This window comes from Arvicola amphibius, chromosome 15, assembly GCF_903992535.2.
Source record: "Arvicola amphibius chromosome 15, mArvAmp1.2, whole genome shotgun sequence".
Classification (NCBI taxonomy): Eukaryota; Metazoa; Chordata; class Mammalia; order Rodentia; family Cricetidae; genus Arvicola; species Arvicola amphibius.
Window position 1 is genome coordinate 15,171,003 of NC_052061.1, and position 21,531 is coordinate 15,192,533.

Genomic DNA, 21,531 nt, shown 5'->3' on the forward strand with positions numbered 1-21,531 from the left:
TTCATAATAGCAAGGAACTGGAAACAAGCTAGATGTCTATCAACCAAAAATATGAATAAAGAAAATGTGGTACATTTACACAGTGTACTTACTTACTTAATTACTTACACAATTACTTAGCTCTTAAAAACAATAACATCAAAAAATTTTCAGGCAAATAGATTGAACTAGAAAGGATCATCCTAAGTGAGGTAACCCAGACCCAAAAAGACAAGCATGGTATGTACTCACTTATAGGTGGATATTAGCCATAGAGAAGAGGACAATCATGCTACAATCCACAGACCCAAAGAAGTTAAGTAACAAAGAGGACTGGGGTGGAGAGAACATGAATCTCACTCTGAGGGGAAATAGAATAGATATCACAGATGGAGGGGGGAAGGTCTGGATGGGTGGGTGGGCATGGAAACAGGAGGGATCACGTGAGGGGAGATGGAGGGAGAGAATACTGGAAAGGCAGCTGGAATCAGTGGGCATCTCTGGGATGAAGTAGAAACCTAATGCAGTGGAAACTCTCAGGACTCTGTGAGGGTGACCCTAGCTAAGACTCCTAGCAATGGGGAGTACAGAGCCTGAATCAGCCATCTCCTGTAACCTGGCAAGACTTGCAGTGGAGGGGTTGGAATACCAACCCAGCCACATAACCTCCGACCTACAATTTGCCCTGCCTACACGATGTGCTGGGGTAAAGGTGGTGCAGAAATTATGGGAGTTACCAACCATGACTGATCCAGCTCGAGACCCATGCCACTAGAGGGAGCTCATCCCTATCACTGCCTGGAGGACCAGGATCCAGAGGCTAGGTAACCCAGAGACCTACGATCCAAACATGACTAGCAATTACAATAGTCAATGAAATGATTCCTAATGATATTCTACTATACTCATAGATTGTTGCCTAGCCCAATTGCCATCAGAGAGGCTTCACCCAACAACTGATGGAAACAGATGCAGAGACCCACAGCCAAACATAGGGTGAATCTCGAGAAATCCTGCAGAAGGGCGGGAGGGAGGACTGTGGGAGCCAGAGGGGCCAAGGATATCACACAAAACAAAACAAAACAAAACAAAACAAATCATGGAATCAACTAACCCGGGCTCATAGGAGTTCACAGAGACTGAAACACCAACCAGAGATCTTGCACGTGACTGACCTAAGGCCCTCTGCATATATGTTATAGTTGTGTAGCTTGGTCTTCTTGTGGGACTCCTAACAGTGGGACAAAGGGCTGGCTCTGACCTGGTGCCAGATTTTGGGACCCTTTCCTCATGCTTGATTGCTTCAGTCAGCCTTAATAGGAGTGGGGATGCCTAGTCTTACCGCAACTTGACATACATGGGAGGCTTGGCCTTTTCTGAAGAGAAAGAATGAGTAGATGGTGGAGCAAGAAGGGAGGTTGGGGAAAGGACTGGGAGGAGAGGAGGGAGGGAGGGGAAACTGTGATCAAGTTGAAAATTAATTACTTTATTAATTAAAAATATGTATTAAAATTTTTTAAGAATAAAATTGACTTATCTTGTTTTATTTTGTTTGTTTTTGAAATAGGGTTTCTCTGTATAGCCCTGACTTGTCCTGGAACTCACTCTGTAGACCAGGCTGACCTCAAACTCATGGAGATCCACCTGTCCCTGCCTTCCAAGTGCTGGAATTAAAGGCATGCACCACCACCACTGACAAAAATTGACTGTTTAACAGGTGTCCTGCTAGGACATCCGACCAGCAGTCACTGACAAGAGAAGTTTCTAGAAGGCCCTGGAAGGCCATTCTGTCCTTACGTTGTTGTGACTTGACCACAACTTCCCACTGCTGTGCTTTTTGCTCAGCTCATGCTACAGGCTCAGCTTCGTGTTGTCAAGTTCACCGGCTGTGGGCTGTTTGGCAAGCCCCGCAGTGTTTAATAACACATCTGTTTCAGCAGAGATTTGGCCTATAATTGTTCAATAAATGGGCTTTAAGCTATGTATGCATTGCATGGAACAGAAGTCAAAACAGATGTACTTGCAATCCTCTGGCTTTTCAGGTGGCTTTAGGACATCATTCTGTTTTTATCACCTAACTGTCTTCCACCGGGAAGTGGGAGCAGGTGGAATCCCGATTTTCTCCTAATTGGGCTGGAGACAAAAATAAATTTTAGATCTGATGGCTTAAAGGAAATTGCATGTACTGGCCTCAGTACAATAGGAAGCTAATGTGATAGAGAAGCAGAATATAGCAAAAGCTGATGGCTTGGTAACGTGTGTCCTGTCATTGAGCTTCGTGACTAGTTCAAACCCCCTCTTCACCTCAATCCAAAGAAGAAATTTCTGTCCTTTCTCTTGGGTTCCTCTGAGTTCCCAAAGTTTGGAGGGCATCTAACATCTAGAAGACAGATCTGACATGAGTCATTGTCTCTCCATGCTGCTCCCACTGGACAGTGAGTCCCGGGTCACTGACATGCTTGGCTATTGGCTGCTGTGAGTTGAATGGCGTCCCTCCCTGAAGAGTGCATAATTCTACCCCAACCTTCAGATTTCAAGAGGTGTGTACCTGTAATCCCAGTGCACAGGAAACTGAGGCAAGAGGATTGTAGTTCCAGGCCAACCTTGGTTACACACAGAGTCTCTGTCTCCAAAATCCCAAAATAGATAATTAAATTCTAAATTTCAGTGTCTTCAACATAAGCCTGCAAGGGTTGTAACAAGAGTCAAATAAAGATAAGACTGCACTGGAGAACAGACTAGGGTGTGGTTCAGTTCCTAGAGTGCTTGCCTAATATGCAGCCTGGTCTACAGAGAGAGTTCCAGGAAGTCAGGACTACACTGAGAAACCCTGTCTGGAAAAGAAACAATTAGGGGTTAGTGAGAGAGTTCAGTGTGCAGAACACTTGCTGTGCAGACCTGATGTCCTGAGTTTGATTTCCAGACCCACAGAAATGGAAATAAAGGAAGAACCAACTCCTAAAAGTTGTCCTCTAACTTCTACATATGCACTGAGGCACCAGGTCCCCATCATATACCTAACAATAATAAATAAAAATTTAAAGTTAGAAGGGCCTGGAAAGATGGCTTAGCAGTTAACACTGGCTTTTTTTCCAGAGGACGCAGGTTTAATTCCCAGCACCCACGCATTGGCTCACAAACATCTCCAACGATAGTTCCAGGGGATCCAATGCCCCCTTCTGACCACCAAGGGAACTGCACACATGTGGTACACAGATATCCAGCCAGGCAAAGAAATAAAATGGTTTTCAATTCTAAATATTTAAATATGTTGTGGGACATTTGGTCGCAATGTGAGACTGTGTTTCTAAAATTAACCTTGGATTTGGGGCGGAGCCAGTGACATCTAAATTTAACCTTGGATCAAGGGGCGGAGCCAGTGACAAGCTGACAAGAATTAGTCATAGAGAACACGCAGGGCCTGGGAAGACAGATAGAGAGCTCACAGGAAGTACAAGGAAAGGACTTAGAGATTCATGGACTTTTTGGTTGGGGACAAGCAAAGAGATGCTTCTGTTGCTTGGTCTCTGGCCAAAAAGAAAGGTCAGCTGGTTGCTTCTCGGCTTCTCTGATCTAGCACATTTTCATACTTCTGACTCCTGAATCTTTATTGGTAAATAGAAAAGGTTAGATTAAAAACAAGATTTGGCACCCAACGCATAGCACAAGATTGCACAGGAGCTTCTGAAGCCACAATCACTCTGTGGGCAGCTTCTCTCACCAAGGTCCCCCAGTGTCTTCACCCTGGCCCCAAGTGCCTTACAGCCCCCCACAGCCCCACCACTGCAGACATTAGAGTACTTCCTCTGAATTTGCCACAAAACTAATGGACTAGGCATTGTGAATGTAATTCTTATCTGATAATGGTTCTTATTGTGTATAGTTTTACTGTGTCAGAGTTAGAACCTTTCCTTTTTATTTAGACAAAAAGGGGGAAATGTTGTGGGATATTTGATCACACTGTGACACTCCAAGACTGTGTCAATAAAATTACCTTGGATCAGGGTGCAGAGTCAATGACTAGTTGACAAGAATTTTCCATAGAGAGTACAGAGGACCCAGGAAGACACAGAGAGAGATGCATTGGAAGAAGGATGGGCTTAGAGATTCATAGGCCGTTTTGGTTTGGAACGGTATGGAAAGATGCTTCTCTTGCTGGGTCTCTGGCTGAAAAGAAGGCCAGCTGGTTGCTCCTCTGATGTAACAGGTTTTCACCCCAACATTTAACTCCCAAGTCTGTTGGTAAATAGAACAACATAAATGTTAGAAGTTTTACAGCAAATGGGGGCCAACAAAAACTCATAACAGATTACAATGCAAGATCAACAGATCATGCAACATATCAACAGATACATTTACAACCTAACTCATGTACTTAAGGCTCAGTGAATGACCCAGAGAGATTGCAAGAGCCAGAGAACCAGGAGGTCTGCTGAAACCATGCCCTAGAAATGACAGGGAACCTTCACTGATCATACATTAAAAGTATGGCTGCTAAACAAAGACTGAGCAATGACAACATTGAGAGACATACTAACTCATTAGGGGAGTTACCACCAGATCCTGCCCTATGCAAAGAGTTACAGGAAACAAATGACTGTTAACAGAGGGAGAATTATTTTTTCCGCAGGAACGATCCCCTAACTGGTTATCAAAAAACAAAGGGGTCAACCCTGAAATCGTACACACAAACCACACTAACTTCAGCAGGTTGTAGCTATATATTTATGCATTTATATAACTATATGTAACAATGATCATCACAAAGAGGCCATTGATTTAAGAGGCAGTAAGAAGGGAACATAGGAGAAGTTGGAGGAAGGGAACACATCTTGGATTGGAGGGAGCATAGGAAAGGGGAAAATGGGGTATATTTTAATTAAAATGCTTTTCAACTTAAAAAAATGTTAGAAATACGCTGTGTAATATACAGCAGGTACCAGACCAGCCAGGGTGATTAACAAGACCTTATACCTTGGCTTGTATGTACAAGATCTTGATATTAGCTCTCAAGGGCCCCAGGTTACAGTATAGGATCTTTTCTCATGGCCTCTAAAGAAGAGACTGGTTACTAAGGGCCATGGTTGTGGTGGTCCTCTTTTAAATGATAGAGGAGGCTACAAGTTCATTTTTCTACTGTGCATGTTCCTTCTCTTAGGAAGTCTGATTTTAATCATTTGCACACCCAGCTAAGCATGGGCACAAGATAGTAAATAAGGGTTCTCCCTAAAACGTTATTGAAGGACATGATTTTGCCTTACTGTGCATGCACCCAAAGCCAGTTCAAGCCAGATTGGCTCTTCCAATCACCCAAGCTGTTGGGAACACACTTGAGCTATCTAAATTTGATTATTACTGGGGTAGAAACTAACACATCTGTCCAGAGATGGAGCGGTAGAGCCTGATGCAGTTGGGGGACTGAGGATTCTGAGGCTGCCGGGGTGGAGAGGGGTACATGGGCACAGCACACGCAGGTGAAGGAAATAGACTGCCAGGGGCACTATTACAGGTATGTATGCATAGCATAAAACCAAACAGGCTCCAAGGAAAACTGCTTCATTAGCCTTCTTCAGCTTCATGTTATCCTGGGCTAAAGACACCTCTAAAGACATACAACCCCCCAAATATTCAAGAGACAGACTATTAATATGCCTGTTTGTTTAAATAATTAATTTAGTTAGCTTTAGGGAAAGATCTCACGTAGTCCAGACTGATGATACATGCCTGGTTCATATGACCACATTACAACTTCATCCTACACATGACCAGTTCTCTTTGTGGTTCTCTGCCACCTGGTCACACATCCAGGAACACCAGAACACAACAGCCATAGTCTTTCAATCCTCCAGGCACCAGAATACTATATCAAATGCAATACGATACAGATACCCACACTCAGGTATTTTCTTTCAGCAATACAAAGTAGCCTAAGATGTTTTCAAATCCCCTCATGATGCTGGCAGCATTTTATGAATTGGGAATTGAAGACAGAGAAGTGAAATTCACACTGATGGTGTGTGGTGGATAAAGGATTCAAATTCATGAACCAGATACTACAACCTGCACAGTCCTACCTGAGCCCAGAATTTAGAAGTCACCAAATCCATGAGGACCTGCTCTGACAGAAGAAATACTAGATAATAGATACACACTGCAAGGCTGTCAAGTATAGATAAAGAATAGAGTCGGATAAAAGGACAAAAGAAATATAATATAAGATTAATAAACTTTGGGAACATATAAATGAAGTGCTTTCTAAATGGAACTTATAGAAACTCTAAGGACATGAGGTAGACTAAACACAATTGGAGAAGAAGACAAAGCTGAAGAAATAACCTTGAGTATGAGATAAAAAGGCAAGAGACATGAAGTAGAAGATAGTAACAGAGGTGGAAGATGACTGAACCCAAGGTACATCTAATGAAAGAGGCAGAAGTGGGGGGCTGGGGCTATAGCTCAATGGTGGAAAACTTGCCTGGCTTTGCAGTGGGATTTTTTTGTTTTCTTTTTTAAATACTAATAAGTTTCTGCCACAGATAATAAGTTTCTCTGCTGGTACAGTAAGCCAGATCAAGCCAAACTGAAAAGGTATGGCAATAGGTTTATTGAGATCAAAGCAACTTCCCAGCAAGTTCTGGTCTCAGAGATCCAGGTCAGAGAGGTCACAGGCCCAAGCCAGGGCAGGAAAGTTTTATAGATTGTAGGCAAGAGGTGATGACAATGTCTCCACAAGCTGGGGTTGTGCCAAGTGTGCTCAAAAGCTGAGCACTTAGGTAGGGACTTGGGTGGCCAGCAACTTCAGAGGAGGAAGCTACAATAGTTGCCAAGAAGGTGGAACTAGGCCTTGGTGCTTTTCCTTTCTTTGGAGACTCTCTGAGCAGACTGGATTTGAAGAGAGAGGAAGAGGAGAGAGGAATGGGGCTTCCAAGATCATGCAGGAGCAAGTCAAGAGCTCCAACCAAACAAATACCAGCTTATATTATGGTGAATGAAAACTCAAGAAGTCAATTAAAAACTTAGGAAGTTAGTTTTGAACACAAAATGTGTTTTTCCTTTTTTTTTTAAAAAAAAAGAAAATTCAGAAAATATATTTTGATCATGTTTTCCCCTCACTCATCTCTCCCCAGATTCTCCCTACATGGAAATGAGGACATAGCCACGCCTAGGTTTCTGTTTGTAATTAAGAACAAGTTCCTGCCTGGGGTGGTAATCCCAGCACTTGGGAGGCAGAGGCAGTCAGATCTCTGAGTTCAAGGAAACAGAGCTAGTTCCAGGAGAGACAGTGCACACACACACACACACACACACACACACACACACACACACACCCCAAAACAAAAACAAAATAAAAGAAACTTGTCTTTAAAAAATCCTGTTTCTTAGATCTGATGTAAACCGCAAATCATGTTTTTCAACCTACACTAAATATATTTGTGCCCCATTCAAATGATGTATATCCTTACCCTTCTTCCTTCCTTTTCACTGGGGTTTTCTAACAGTGTATAGCACCTGACTCTTTTGCTTCTCTGAATACCTTACCTCTCCTATAAAAAGGACCTCAAGAGGCTGGCAGAGGCTGCTCTTAAATCCTGACAGGGTGAGCTAGCCGGCTGGCCAGTCCTTGTTGTACCCTAATACAGCTTGCTTTAATGGGACAATCATGGACTTGGCCTTTTCTCCTCAAGATTCTCAAGTTTAAGGGACAAGAGAGGCCCAGAAAATGGGAACCAAGACAGTGAGTGACCAAAATGGCTGAAGTCATATAGGAAGGGAAAGCTGGGTGATGGGAAGCAAAGCCCAGGGGCTGGAGAAGTTTAAGGTAGGGGCAGGGAGAGAAGTGCCCAGAGGTGCCAGGACTCGGTAACTGGTGTTTGCAATGCTAGGAGATGCTGGGAGAACCTGGCAGCCAGTGTCCACTTCAATATGCTAATAGACACCTCAGTCATTTGTTCTGAGTTTCTTCTGGACCTAACACATCTCCACCTCCCTACTACCCAACTTTTTGTTCTTTCTCTTAAGAAAAAAGTTACAGCCCAGTAGTGGTGGTGCACGCCTTTAATCCCAACTCTCCAGAGACAGAGGCAGGTAGCTTTCTGTGACTTCGAGGCCAGCTTGGTCTACAGAGCGAGTTCCAGCACAGCTCCAAAGCTACACAGAGAAACCCTGTCTCAGGAAGAAAGAAAGAAAGAAAGAAAGAAAGAAAGAAAGAAAGAAAGAAAGAAAGAAAGAAAGAAAGAAAGAAAGAGGGGGGGGGAAGAAAAATCATAAAAATCAAAACAATCAAAAACTAATAAGACAAAACAAGCCAAAAAAAAAAAAAAAACAGACAAAAAGTCCATAAAATGTCGTAAGAGTTTATTTTGTGTTAGCCCATAGAGCCTGCCCTTGAGTGTAGAATGTGGTCAATGTACCTAGTAACATTTCATTGCAGAAAACTGACTTTTCTTTTGTCTGCAGTTGTATAGACTGCAGCTAGATTCTTTGTTATGATTTAAGTGGCCCAAGAGCACCTTTGGTGGGTCTGGGCCAAGGTAGGCCACAATAGATCACACCACGCAGCAGATCTCACTCGAGAGTGCAGCGGGGGGATGCAGACACCGCCTCTGAGAGAGGGCAGGAGAGAAAGAGGGCAGGGAGACAAGCACTTGCTTTTTGTAAGAGGATATAGGATGTGCACACAGGGAGGGTGCACAACCCGTGGTGACGGTGTAAATGCTCTTGTGACGTGTCCTGCTGTCACTAGGTTACTGAAAGTGGGCTGACGGTGGGGTTTCCAACATTCTTGGTTATGGGTGGGAGTCTGTGTCCACGTCCCTTCCCAGTACAGGACCACAGCTGGCTTGAACCTATGGAAGTCTTGGCATGCTGCCACAGTCTCTGTAAGTTCATATACAGGATCTTAAATTTAAGATCCAGGATCAACATAAAACAAAGAGTGCAGGCTCTGAGAGGGAACAAACTGGAAGTAGGGGCAGCATCTGTAATGGCGGCACCGTGGAGGTGGAAGCGGAGGTGGGAAGTGGGGGCAGCATCTGTAATCACAGCACCGTGGAGATAGCTTGGAGCTGATGCAGAGGCCATGGAGGAGTGCTGCTTACTGGCTTGAGCCTTGTGGCTTACTCAGTCTGGTTTCTCAGAGCAGCCAGGACCACCAGGGTAGGGGTAGCCTCATCCACAATATGCTGGTCCCTCTCACATCAACCACTAATTAAGAAAATGCCCTACAGGCTTACCTACAACCTGACCTTATAGAGGTCTACAGAGGGAGTTCCAAGAGCGCCAGGAATACATAAAGAAACCCTGTCTCAATAAGAAAAAAAAGAAACAAAATAAAACAAAAAAGACTAAAAAAGTAAGACATGTAAGAGTTTCAGAAAACAGTACTAGATTTATTGAAAGACATGTAATTGTAGTATAATTATGTAAACTTAAGTGGCACATGATTATGATTAAATTAAATTAATCTGAATTTTATATTTACATTTTCAGTCCAGAGCATTTCATTCATGCAGTGGTAAGAAGCACTGATAGTTTGATTTTTTTTTTCAAATGTCCATCCTCTTGAGAAATGCAAGAGCACTCAGCTGAAGTTGTTACCTACTGTTTGAATATATGATACCTTAACAGTTTAAGAAAGCCAAAGCCTAGGAAATTTAAACATTATTTGTGATATATAAAACATATACAAATATATATACTAACATATATGTATTAATATTATATATGTGTATATTATATAGTAGTTACATCTGGCTTTGCCTATCTTTGAAATTGTCCAATATTCTGAACTGTGGCAGCTCTCTAGGAGTCTGCTGTGTCAAGGAGCTTCTTCTGCTCATCTGGGATGTCATTCATGGCGTCTTCAGACAGCTGGTCTGCAGAGAGCGTGTCCTGTGAAGAAACTGTCTTCCAGGTCTGGATATTGGCCTGCATCGTCAGGAGGGCCCTGCTCTTCTGGGATGTCAATCATGACTTCACACAGCTTGGATGCAGCAGCTGCATTGGGGGGGATAATTGTGTGTCCAAAGCCCTGATACTGGCCCAGGGGTGAGGATGACTTTGAACCTGGAGAACCTGCGTCACGTGGCGATGAGGAGAGCAGACTTGTGTGTTCAGTATGCTCTGGGTCTTCGGGGAAACATTTTATTGGGGGGATAACCTCGCATTGTTCTCCCTATAAGACTATATAAAATTAATAGCCAAAAGTTATTTTTAGTATTGTAAACATAATTCTCTAACCACTCCCTTCCCCTCCCCCCTTTGTCTTCCCCAAATCTGAAGAGCCTGTAATGGCACTGCTTTCCATATTTTCTCATTTCTTAAGTTACTAGAGTAAATGACCTTATCTTACAGATTAGTGTCAGGGTACCACACAAGCATGAGGACCTGAGTTCGATCCTCAGCACGGGTACAGAGCTGGGCATGTTTGTAGGCCCCGTGCTAGCAAGGCAGAGATAGGATCCCTGGGGCTCTCTGGTCAGCCATCCTAGCTGAATCTGTGAGCCCCAGGACAGCGAGAGACCCTGTTCCAAAACCCAAGCTGAACATCCTGAGGGACCACACCTGAGGTTCAACTCTGACCCCACGTGCACACACACAAACCTACCTTCCCAATATACACACTTACACTAACACAAATTAAACAGCTGTTACTTACCGACACGTCTCACTTGTTCAGAAATATCATCTCTGATATCTGACACATCCCACATGGCGAGGAAGGAGTCGAAGCACGAGCCTTCCTCTGCCTCTTGCACGTAGGGTTTATAGGAGAAGGAGTAATGATGGGCAATGGCCGCAAAGAACATCTCAATACAGACTAGGAAATCCTACAACAGCCACACAAATATCAGACATCTTTGGGCTTCGATCTAATTTTTCAAAGTGCTAACTTTTCAAAGTTACTTATTTGAACTATAATCCAGATTATATTCCTTTTTCAACATTTTTCCCCGCTTCATAACATGACAAGCAAGATTTGCGTCTCTTGTGCTTTCCCTCACTCAAGAATTTCTCAAGGCATTACACAAGCACTGAAAGGAGCCATGCAGACATAAGCGGACCAGGAATAAAATCAGTACCAATCAGTCCCTATGGGCCGTTTCTCTCGGGTTCTCGCTCCTCACTACAGAGTAAGCTAACAGTCTTGCCCACTGTTTACACATTGGCAGGTTCTGGGCATCACTGCATTAAATAGCTTAAACAGTAACACCCCCTGAGTTCAGAGACAGCCCTACTTACCTGCAGGCCTGTGGCCACAGCTTCGGCACTTTGCCATTCCCTCGTGCTCTTTTCTGAAATTACACCAACCTTAACCAACAAAGCTATAAGCACTGCTTGCCTGGATGTCAAGAAGAGGTAAATGTCAAATCTAAATCATGAAATGACCAGCTGTTTTATGCAATTAGGGGCTAGGGAGGTGGCTCAGTAGGCAAAGCACTTGTTGTACAAGTGTGAGGAAGGTCCTAAGTGAGAAGCACAGAACCCAGGTAAGGCTGGCATGTAGCACACACACGTAAACCAGCGTTCCTGAGGGGAGCTGAGAGGTGAGACACACAGTCTGGGGAAGACCGCAGGCCAGCAAGCCTTATGTGTGTACAGTGAACAATTAAGAGACCCTCACCTCAGTGCAAGACACGGACACCCAAAGCTCCTCATCTCCACACGCGCACATGACATGGGCATGTTCCCACTCACAATAAACACATACATAACATATACACAAAGATTAAAATACGCAACAGTTAAGGCTTCAGTGTATCCTAGGACTCCAAACTATCCTGCCTTCGGGACATACTCCCAAACAAATTGTGTTTACATTAAATATATGCACCTTGCCTTACAAATGTATTAGCTTTATAAGATGAATTTCATTAAGTATTCTCAGAACTTCATCATTTGATTTATATATCTTTTTTTTTTTTGTTTTGAAACCAGGTACAAATAATTAGATTCTGAGTTCTAACAGTGTATTTACATGTGCCTACTAGGACTTTATTATTTATTTAATTAGATACAGGGTCTTTCTATGTAACTCTGGTTGTTCTAGAACTTGCTATGTTGACCAACCTGGCCTTGAACACAAGATCTGGCCACTTTTGCCTCCCAAGTGCTGAGATTAAAGGCACATGCCATCATACCTGGATAATTACCAGGATCAAAAAATTACTATTTATTTTCAGCCGTGTATGTGAGATCGGAGGACAACCGCTGGCGCCATTTCTTTCCCTCTACTGTGTGCTCTTGGGTGGAACTCCCCTCGTCACGTTGGCAATGGCAAGCCTCTTTTCCTGCTGACCCATGCCGCAGCTCTACTACTCTGTCTCATCCCCCTCCCTTTATGATCAGTGTGGCAGGGTCTCTGGGGGCAGCTGGGTTCTCTACTTCTGCTTTTACAAGGGTGCTGGGGATCAATCTCAGTTCTTTGGTGTGCACAGCAAGGGCCTTTCCCTGCTGAGCTATCCTGCCAGCTTACCGGTTATCTGAATTAGAATACTGTTGAGTCCCAGTTTTTCTAGCATAAATTACGTCTGTAGAAGACTGCACATGATGTGTGTCCTCAGATGCTAATCACTGCTCTGGCAGTGCAATTCCATGAATTTTTTTCTCTTTTCCCCTTACTGAACTGCTAAACTGGATAGATTTGTCTATGTAACTCTTATTACCTAGCCTGTTACTAATCTAGCACCATGTCTAGGTTTGTTTGCTTTGTGACACCGAGGACAGACAGTAGGGCCTTGTATACACTATGCGGACACTCAAATGTATCTCCAATCCTACCTTGTGTTTTAAAGGACACACACTGATAAACATTTCCCCACGCCATTAAATGTCTTCTCCTAAACTGATACTGTTTTATTCAGGACAACCATAATTTTAAGCAATTTATTTTATTCATTTTGAGACAGGGTCACACTATGTACCTCTGACTGGCTTCACACTTGCTATGTAGAACCTGCTAGCCTTGAACTCATAGAGAACCACTGGCTTCTGCCTCCCCGGGGAGTGCTGGGATTAAAGGGTACACTACCACACCCAGCAGAACTATAATTTTAACAATGGTATCAAAATAGTTAGGCTATCTCAAATTATCTTCATCTTTTAAATGTCATAGTGGCCATCTGACTACTTCTTTGATTGTTTAGATACAAGATCGCATACCGTGGCATAGGCTAATCTACAACTTGCCATAGAGAGCAGACTGTCATCAAACTCAATGTGAGATTCTTTTGGTTTCCCCTGAGTGTTAGGACTACAGGTATATACCACCACACATGACTAAGATTGTGTTTTAAAAATACTTTTAAAAACTATTTTCTAATATTTAGTTTTGTGTGAGTTTTGCCTGCATATGTGTATACAAGTAGAGTATCTGCAGATACCAGAAGAGGGCATTAGAATCACCTGGATCTGAAATTGCAGAGGGTTGTGACCACTAACTTTGTTGGTGTTGGGAACTAAACCCAGATCCTTCAAAAGAATAGCAAGGGCTCTTATCCGCTGAGCCATCTTTCCAGCTCTGTTTTTGTAAATCTTACAAAAGCTAAACGGATGGTTTTTTTTTAAAAAAAAAAAAATGCTATGTGCATGCGCGCACGTGTGTCTGTGTGTGTGTGTATGTGTGTGTGTGTGAGAGAGAGAGAGAAAGAGAGAGAGAGAGACACTGAGACTGTGCAAGTATGTGCATGTGTCACAGAGGTCAGAAGAGGGCTTCAGGGCCGTTGAACTAGAGTGACATTAGGTTGTGAGTCGCCATACATGGCTGCTGGGACAAACTACGGTCCTCTGGATATGCAGCAAACTCTAACTGCTGAGCCTCTCCAGCCCAAGGACGATTGCCCAGTTCAGGCTGGCCTTGAACTGGTGGTCCTGCCTCAGTTTCCCAAGGGCTGGGACCACAGGTAGGCACCACTGAGTCTGGCATTGTCTTTACATTACTGGAAAAAAAATCCCTTAAACAACAGTTTTATTGGCATTTATAAAGAAAGAATATTTAAGAGCACGCAATACTTACCAGAATGAGACAAAGACTACCAGTTTGACACAAAGAAATTTGCCAACAGGTTTTATAGGGCTGAGCTCTTCTTTCAGAACATTGTAAAACAGCCAGAGGCAGTACACGGCAAACTAGAAACAAAAGCAACATTCCTCACTCTGCAGTAGGAAGACAGGGTTGACTATTAAAGCCGAAACCAGAGCCTGCTCTAGAGGAACCTTCCAGGTGGATCTTAAGGCTGATTAGTCAATGTTTTAGTGACTTTAATACGTTACTGCAGAGGTATACATGTGAAATTTCTCAAGACATATGTACCATTTTTCCTGAACATGTTTCTAAGTATTCACATACTGTAACTCAAGCAATAAACAAATGACATGAACAGAAGAAAAGATTTCCTTCAGTCAAAAGAGAAGGAAAACATACCTGTTAAGCTTTTAAACACAAATTACCATCACTTTTATAAAAACTCAATTATTATTAGCTAGTATCTTGTGTAACATTTACACAACACACACAGTTTATAAATCAACACATTAAATAAGTACAGTTTCAAAAAAATTGTGACCATGAAATCTACATCATACAAATTTCCTTGAGAGCAGTCTGTTAGTCCAGCTGGCCTGACTTCTTTTTTTTTTTTAAATATTTATTTATTTATTATGTATACAATATTCTGTCTGTGTGTCTGCCTGCAGGCCAGAAGAAGACATCAGATCTCATTTCAGATAGTTGTGAGCCACCAAGTGGTTGCTGGGAATTTAACTCAGGATCTTTGGAAGAGCAGGCAATGCTCTTAACCTCTGAGCCATCTCTCTAGTCCCTAGCCTGACTTCTTAGAATAAATGTTCATGACGTTAGAGTCAGTTCTAGTAACCAAACAGGACTTCAACAGCAAGAAGCATCTCTGAAAGCTTACTTTCCCAATTTAAATGCTAAGACACTTTATGCTCACTTAAACTACTCCAGGATAGGAAAGCAGTAAGGATTCTTCTTCAGATCCTTGCAGTGGAGTCAGGGCAAAGCAAGGTGTGTGTCCTACACTCACAGGCCCTGGGTTCTAGCTCCAGTACTGTTAAAAACAAAAAACCAAAAAAAGAAATTGAGGGCCTAGCGGTGGTGGTGCACACCTTTAATACCAGCACTCAGGAGGCAGAGGCAGGTGGACCTCGGCGAGACCAGCTTGGTCTACAGACCAAGTTTCACAACAGGCTCCAAAACTATGGGGAAACCCAGTCTCAAAAACTCAAAAGCAACAGCAACAACAAAAACCAAAACAAACTGACTGTCGGCACTGAGCCATTTCTCTGTACATAGGAACTGTTACCCTCTTAGGCTGGGATCACACCCGGGGCTATGTGTGCTAGGCAAACACCCCATATTCCACCAGTCACAACGCAATTTTCTAACATCTGTCATGAACTAAAAGAAAATTTTGTTCCCCAATATTGTTTGCAACTAAAAGTAGCTAACTTTTGTGTGTTTGAATATCTATCTAAATGCCAATGGGAAGAACACACTATGCCCATCCAATGAAGAGCGTTTCCAGTCCTTTCTTATCATGGGTATTACATCGCAGAAGGCAAAAGCACTCCTAACCATTTCTTTAGACTACATTTCCAGAAAAAGGACTACAGGTCACAAAGTCAAACATGAGGGAAATCTCTGGAGACATACCACATTTATTTCCATTAAAAATTGTTTGGGGACAGGGTTTCTCTGTGTAGCACTGGCTGTCCTGGAACTCACTTTGTAGACCACGCTGGCCTCATACTCACATCCGCCTGCCCCTGCCTCCCACCTTCTGGGATTGAAGGCATGCGCTGCCATGCCCGGAACCATTATAAACTTCCAACACTGTGTGTGGGCCACTGTATTTCAGTTACTACACTGTAGGAAGCACCACCACCCAAAGACACTCCTTACAGCCCTTGAGTTCCTAGACCAGCACCCATTTTTTTTAAACTTCAGTCTTGGCGGGTAGTGGTGGTGCACGCCTTTAATTCCAGCACTTGGGAGGTGGAGAGAGGCAGATCTCTGAGTTTGAGGCCAGCCTGGTCTACAAAGCAAGTTCCAGGACAGCTAGAAGAACTGTTACACAGAGAAAAATCAAAACAAACAAAAAACAAAAAAAACACTTCAGTCTTTATTTTCCTTTAATTTTAAATACAGATCAGACAATTGAGTTCTTTCTTTTTCTGTCTTTTCTTTTCTTTCTTTCTTTCTTTCTTTCTCTCTTTCTTTTTTTTTTTTTTTTGGAGACAGGGTTTCTTTGTGTAGCTCTGGCTGTCCTGGAACTCACTCTGTAGACCAGACCCAGCAGGTCTCAGAGATTTGCCTTTATGCTGGGATTAAAGGAGTGTATCACCACCACCCGGTGAATCCTTCCTTTTGCACCAATTAGACTTTCCCTCCAACTGAACAGGCTGTGTTGTGTTCTGTTCATTTAGAAGCACACAATGCTTTTACCCACAGCTGTGCAGTAACAAGAGCAAACAGGTGTGCATGTAATCACCAAATCATTCATGAATATATTACTGTACTTTTCCGTGTACAAATGAAAAGGTAATATTTTTCTCAAGAAAAGTGCCTGATAACACTCAGCACAGAACTAACTTAGTATAGCTACGAGGAATGATGATTTACTTACCAATTGTGACAGGTTGTTTAATATGACCAAGTAAGTCCAAGCATTGGAGAAACTAAAGTTCCCTTCATCGTAGACACCAACAATCTCACATATCCTTAAAAATGGCAAAAATCAACGTTATGACCAATCAAGCAAACCCATATCTTAATATGTCTCCTTTAGAGACTTATTTTATGTATATGAATGTTCTACTGTATGCAGACCTGTGCACAATGTGTGTGCAGAGCCTTTGGAGGGCAGAAAAGGGTGCTGGCCACGCTGGCCCTAGATTTTACTGAACCCGAGTCCTCTGCAGGAGTACGGGGTGCTCTTAACCACTGTGTGCTCTCAGCCCTGAACACACAGGGGAGGTATGATGGCAGCACTACTTAGATTTCTGAGACCACTTAATTCAGCAGCGTTATGGATCATCTCTTGACTCTCGTCACGGACAGAGAAACATTCTTCTAGATGTGTATGATATGATTATTCCTTCTACCTTAAAGGAATGACAAACTCAGCATCATTAAACTACAGAATCATCACTAACTTCAAAAGACAAGGCCTGATTTTGTAAAGCGTGATGGATAAACATTGACTCCAGCTCACCTTTTCCCTGTAAACTACCTGGCAGATGCGTATCTGCAGACCCAGTCCCCCCACCCCTCACCTCGAAAGTAATTTTTAGCACAAGTACTGGGTTATGTGCTCGTCTGGTTTCTAAGCAGCAAACAAACAAAGCATAAGCCATAAACTGCTCCAGCTCGAGGGTAGAATAAAGAGCTGACCTGGTTTGTTTCAGCGTGGCTGTCTTTACTTTGTGAGCTGTAGAACTTTGAGGTCTAAGAGAGGAATCATATAAATTGACACTTTGGATATTTTTAGAGAACGTTTCCGAGGTAGCTTGATTATGCTTCATGTTTTGATATCAAATGGTTTTTGTCTGTGTTTGAGACTCGGTCTGTGTAGACCATGCTGGCCAAACTCATAGAGAGCTGCTTCCCTCTGCCTCCTCAGTGCTGGGATGAAAGGTGGCACCAGTAAAAGACTGGTGTAGGAGTTCCTTCTGTTTGTGTGTTGTGTGCTGCTTTCATTGGTTAACGAATAAAGAAAATGCCTTGGCCTAGTTGATAGGGTGCAACTTAGGTAGATGGAGAAAACAGAACTGAATGCTGGGAGGAAGAAAGCAGAGCCAGAGAGAAGCCATGGATCCTCCGCCTAAGATGGATGCTGATCAGAATCTCCAGTAAGCCACTGCCACGTGGCGATACACAGATTAATGGAGATGGGTTAAATTAATATGTAAGAGTTAGCCAATAAGAAGTTAGAGCTAATGGCCAAGCAGTTTTCATTAATAGTTTCTGTGTGGTTATTTCAGGTGTAAATTAGCAGGGTGGCTGGGACAAACATGGGGTCCCTGCTCCTTGTAACAAAAGACACAGTGCTCCTAATAAAACTTTTTTTTTTTGAGACAGGGTTTCTCTGTGTGGCCCTGGCTGTCCTCAAACACTCTGTAGACCAGACTGGCTTGAACTCACTGAGATTCTCCTGCCTCTGTCTCCCAAGTGCTGGGATTAAAGGTGTGTGCCACCACCGCCCAGTTCCTAATAACTCTTAAAAAGGTAGAAAATAAACCTGTTTGGTTAACCCAAAGGAGATTTTATTTTTTGTGTTTTACAGCCTGCTCTCAAAAGAATGTAAATCTTGTGACAATTCTTGCATTGTTCACTGTAATAGAATCCAGCTTTTATATATGATTTGCATTATTAATCAATATTGATTTTCTACTTGTTTTTATTCCCATTTAAGAACATAAATTATTTTTTAAGACAGGGCTCAGTCTGACCTTGAACTCTCAATTCTCCTGACTCTACCTCCAAGTGCGAGGATTATTTGCCATGAATCACTACACTTGGTTTCTATGAAATTAAACTCAAGGCTTTGTGCATACAAAGCAAACACTCTTATTAACTGAGCTATATTCCCTGGCATGTATCAAGAAGATTAAAAAAAAACCAGCTCCAGAAAGGTCACACTTACAACGCCGTCACAGTGGTGATCGGTCTGACCACAGTGTACTGCAACACTCCTAGTTTGCACCGAAAAAGCAGTATTCTGCAAGAGAAGAGAACACCAAAGCTCAACTATTCAGTGGCATCAGAGCATCTCAAAGCCTCCAAATTGAAGTCACTTACAAAGCGCAGAACAGCAGGAGTAGAAAGTACTGGGACCTTGGTCTTTCCGTTTCCCACTCTTGCCATGACATACCCCAGATCAACAGGACCCAATGAGCTCATCATGGTCCAAATAGACCCGATTATCTCAGACGTTTTTTTGCTAGAAGCGACAGTGAAACGTCTAACACACACACTCCAGGAGAGAAACTGAGGCACAGATCAACTGTGTACCTGTGCATATGTAAGAATGTGTTCCCAGAAAGATTTCCTGGGACAAGGGAGCCACCAAGGGTGGCAGCATATTCTCCAGGCTGTGGCCTGGACTGCACAGAGGTGGCGGTGAGCTGAGCTCCGGCTTTCCTCGGCCTCCTGACAGCAGGTGCACCGGTCACGTGCCTTCCCACCACAATGGACTGGCCCCACAAACTCTGTTCCTTCGTTGCTCCTGTCAGTCATTTTGTCCCAGCTGTGTGATCACACATAAGGTCACGGAGGCTCCTATTCCCAGCTGTAAAAAGGATGCTGACTAAATGTTTTCTAAGGTTTTCTCCTATAATACACTGATGAACTTTTCTACCGGAGTGATCACTCGCAACATAAAAAGAAAACAAAACAACAGTAAAAACAGCTGATTGATACTGAAAGCCCACACGGAGGCTCACTAAAGACATACATACTTACTCTCCCATAGCCCAGGGTGGACAGCAGCACAGAGGACAGAGAAGCTGTTGCTGATCTTTAGCTTCCAGGTGTAGCATCACGTTGGGGAATCTGATTGTTAGGTAGTTGTTAAGGAATATCATGAAGTTATAAATGACGTAAGCTTCATAGCACTCCCTCAAGGTGTCCACGTAGATGGCAATTTTGGGAAATTTCAAAGTCAACCACTACGAGAAAACAAGACGTTAAAGACCTGTCGCCGACACAATGTGAATTCACCCCACTCACAGAAGCTAACTCTAGAGCCTGGAAATCGTGTCCCATGTTTGCTGCAAACTTACATAATCCAGAATGGATTTACTTGGAGACGAGGTCAGGGAATGCAAGGGTGCATTCCATCACTGAGCTGCATCCTAAACCCTGTAACACATGCCTTGATGTGCAACAAGCAGCTTCAACACAGCTAAAAAAAAAATGGTAAGTGCTTGGGGTAAATAGGTATATAAAAAGAAAGGTTAATTAACTGCGTTCTCAAATTATCTGAAATTAAGGGAAAAAATGATCACAGAAAATGCTCCTGAAGACATTTGTGTGTGTCTTTCTTGTTTTTTTTTTTCAGACAGGGTCTATGTAACCTGGATATTCTGGAACTCACTAGGTAGACCAGGCTGGCCTCCAACTCACAGAGTTCCACCTGAGGGATGGGATTAAAGGTACGCAATACCACACCTGGCTAAAGCCATTTTCTTTATAACTAACCACCAATAGTTACATCCACTGTGAAAGTCTTTTGTCCTTTCCTTTTTCTCCTCTTTTGGGGGGTGAGGTGACAAATAAAATACTTAATCATGGAAAAGCATGATAGTGATCCTTGAGAACCTGCATCTATGGGTTCAGCCAACCCTGGAGCAGAATCATGTAAAATAGCCCCTGACCCCAGGTCTGCACTCTGGAACTCACTATACAGACCAGGCTGGTCTTGAACTCATGGAGGTTCTCTTATCTGTACCCCTATCTCCTCAACCTCCAGGGCTGTCACTATTATTAAAATTCCAAGCATATGTTAAGGAGTGGTGGTGAGAGATGCGTCCCTGCAACATGCCTACAAATGTCTTTAAGACAATCATAGGAGGGGCTGGAGAGATGGCTCAGCGGATAAGAGCATTGCTTGCTCTTCCACAGGTCCTGAGTTCAATTCCCACCAACCACACGGTGGCTGACAACCATCTGTAATGAGGTCTGGTGCCCTCTTCTGGCCTTCAGGAATATAAACAGACAGAATATTGTATACATAATAAATAAATAAATATTTTTTTTTTAAAAAAAGACAATCGTAGGAAAAGAGCTACACATTAAAAATATTTGAAACAGCTTCATTTTTTATTACATTATCATCTTTGCCAACATTAAAAAAAAGTGAGCTTAGCCAGTTGCAGTGGTATATGCCTTTAATCCAAGCACTAGGGAGACAGATTGGTGCTGTGGGACAATGGTCTGTACCCTGTCAATTGTATTTTAATAAAGCAGGAAGTATAAGTGGGGCGACGAGAACAGGAGAATTCTGGGAAGAGGAAAGATTCAGGCTGCAGTCCTCACTCAGCTGCAGAGGAAACAAGATGAAATTGCCTCACTGATAGAAGGTACTGGGCCATGTGGCTAACACAGACAAGAATTACGAGCTAATGTAAGATATAAGAATTAGTTAATAAGAAGCCCGAGATAATAGGCCAACCAGTTCATAATTAATGTAGTTCTGTGTGTTTCTTTGGGACTGAACAGCTGTAGGACTGGGGGAGACAGGAACCTCTGTCAAAAGACTGGGAGCCCTCTGTAAGTTCAGGGTCAACCTGGTCTCCAGAGTGAGTTCCAGGACAGCCAGAGATAAAGTGAGACCCTATCTCAAAAATAGAGAGAGAGAGAGAGAGAGAGAGAGAGAGAGAGAGAGAGAGAGAGAGAGAGAGAGAGAGAGAGGAGCCATCTCTCCAGCCCAGGAATTCTTAATACAATAAAATATACTTACGCATCCATACTGTATATTGGGACCATCCAAAGAATCCTATTGAAAGTAAACCATAAAATAACATTTAATA

The 21,531-nt window shown here is 42.9% G+C and overlaps 1 protein-coding gene across 1 annotated transcript; it reads right to left on the reverse strand.

Moving 5' to 3' along the window:
- Positions 1–9,347: 9,347 nt before the first annotated feature.
- On the reverse strand, positions 9,348–19,765 carry LOC119801632 (transmembrane protein 184C). The gene is given in 9 exon segments (XM_042054195.1): positions 9,348–10,117; positions 10,119–10,153; positions 10,637–10,808; positions 11,221–11,320; positions 13,994–14,106; positions 16,626–16,719; positions 18,645–18,719; positions 19,463–19,668; positions 19,730–19,765. Coding segments are annotated over 9 exon segments (1,107 nt in total). The 3' UTR covers positions 9,348–9,841.
- Between the last annotated feature and the right edge of the window lie 1,766 nt (positions 19,766–21,531).